General features: G+C 40.2%; 1 protein-coding gene across 1 annotated transcript; it reads left to right on the top strand.

Moving 5' to 3' along the window:
- The first annotated feature begins 283 nt into the window (after positions 1-283).
- LOC116082634 (putative vomeronasal receptor-like protein 4) lies at positions 284-1,186 on the top strand. The gene has a single exon (XM_031359506.1). The coding sequence runs from the start codon at positions 284-286 to the stop codon at positions 1,184-1,186; it is 903 nt and encodes a 300-aa protein (XP_031215366.1).
- Positions 1,187-2,144: the final 958 nt, after the last annotated feature.

Raw genomic sequence — 2,144 nt, 5'->3', positions numbered from 1 at the left:
TGGCCATATGGACTTGAGGGATGAAGGATTTTCATGAAAGTCAGGAAACTATCAAGTCTATGCCCTGATTGTAGCCATAATCACTTCCAAGGGCGTGAAAAAAAGACAAAACAAAAACAGAGCAAGCAAACCAAAAGGAACAAAAACACACTATGATCAGGCATCATAAAGTAAAGAACCACATGTGTTTACACAGTTGAGACCATTTTCATCAGAATAAGCAGGAAAAATATGTGGTTTTTAGATGATTTTTTTTTCCTAGTGTTGTGTATAAAATCCAAAGATGATGTGGAATAGCATTACCCAGGTAATAGTCTTTCTTTCTCTTGCTGGACCTGGAATTCTTGGAAATACCTTAATATTCGTGAGACATATAGGCATGCCTCCCTTGAGGACTGAGAAAAGACCTATCGATTTTATTTTCATCCACCTGGCATTTTCTAATACAATCATTATTTGTAGCACAGGCATCAAAGATGTAGCCACAATGTTTTATTTCAGAAACTTCCTAGGAGATATTGGCTGTAAAGCTGTGGTTTATCTGATAAGGATGGCACGGGGCCTTACCATCTGCACCACCTGTCTCCTCAGTGTGGTCCAGGCCGTCACCATCAGTCCCAGGACCGCCTTCTGGACAAAGATCAAACCACAAACTGAATGCCAAGTTCTTCCCTTTATCCTTGTCTTTTGGATTGTTAATGTTCTCATAAGCTCCAACTTGCTCTCCTACATCAAAGCAGGCAGTGGCTTGAACAGTTCTGTAACTGCAACATTCATTGGCCACTGCTATATGCGCCAATCAAGTCATATCATCAAGTGGCTTTTCCTCTCTCTCATGACTCTTCGTGATGTCATCTTTCAGAGTCTCATGGGCTGGAGCAGTGGGTCCATGGCTCTCCATCTGTATAAACATCACAAGCGTGTCCTCTACATTTACAGTTCCAGGTCTGCAAACAACTCTGCTCCAGAAATCAGAGCTACATGGAGTGTTCTCACTCTTATGGCCTGTTTTCTTTTCTTCTATTGGTTAGATTTTATTCTCTCCTTTTACAAAGGTTTCACACTGACACATGAGTCTATTTTACTAAATATTAAAACATTTTTAGAACTTGGTTATGCTAGTTTCAGTCCCTATGTTCTGATCAGCAGAGACATACATATTCCCCATGCCTTACATATTTGCTAATAAGTGTAGAAATTAAGACTTAGTGGTTAAGAGCACTAACTAGTCTTCTTAAGGTCCTGAATTCAAATACCAGCAACCACATGGTGGCTCAATTCATCCGTAACAAGATCTGACACCCTCTTCCGGAGTGTCTGAAACAGCTACAGTGTACTTACATATAATAAATGGATAAATCTTTGGGCCTGAGTGAGCAGGCTGGAGTGAGCGGGGGTCAGAGAAAGCAACTGTCCATGATGAGATCTGATGCCCTCTTCTGGAGTGTCTGAGGTCAGCTGCAGTGTACTTACATATAATAAATAAATCTTTTTTTAAAAAGGAATTACATTCTATAGCTATTCTCTATGAATTAAAATATGAACATTATAAACTGCTGTGCTGTGATGAATTTTATAGGTGGGGGACGTCATGTTTCTTATGTAGCATAGGTTGGCCTGGCAGTCAGTATATAGCACAGGGTGATCTTGAGGGGTCTTGGGATGCCAAATCCTGGGATTTTAGGAATTCTTCACTGAACTGACATTAGTCATAATGTTCTAATGTATCACAACATTAAATTAAACATTATAAAAACACATTTCTTTTTTTTAAAGATTCTGGCACTGCACATTCTTAATTTCGGGGTTTCTATGAATGTGGACAGCAGATTCTTACTATTTTCCCACTCCACCATCCCAGCCATGACACTTTTAGCTTCTGAGGGGGGTGACTTTTGTCTGAGTTGCTCTTTTGGATCAGGATACAGACAATAGTTAAACAAATGAAGTTACCATCACCAGATAAATTGCATCAACAACTCTATGACAGAGTTAGGTTCCCAAACCGCTAAAATGAGTAGTATTTGTGCAATGGGACAGTTATAACCAGGTGAGGCCTTGAAATAACACAATAGGACATTAGGAAACAGCCTCTCTCACGTGGTGCCTTGGCAGGTCTAGAGACCATGCTCCTGGGCAGGCTT

The sequence above is a fragment of the Mastomys coucha genome, unplaced genomic scaffold (genome assembly GCF_008632895.1).
Source record: "Mastomys coucha isolate ucsf_1 unplaced genomic scaffold, UCSF_Mcou_1 pScaffold7, whole genome shotgun sequence".
In the NCBI taxonomy this organism is placed as follows: Eukaryota; Metazoa; Chordata; class Mammalia; order Rodentia; family Muridae; genus Mastomys; species Mastomys coucha.
The sequence above is the reverse complement of the archived record's forward strand: the minus strand, read 5'-3'. Positions and strand labels throughout refer to the sequence as shown.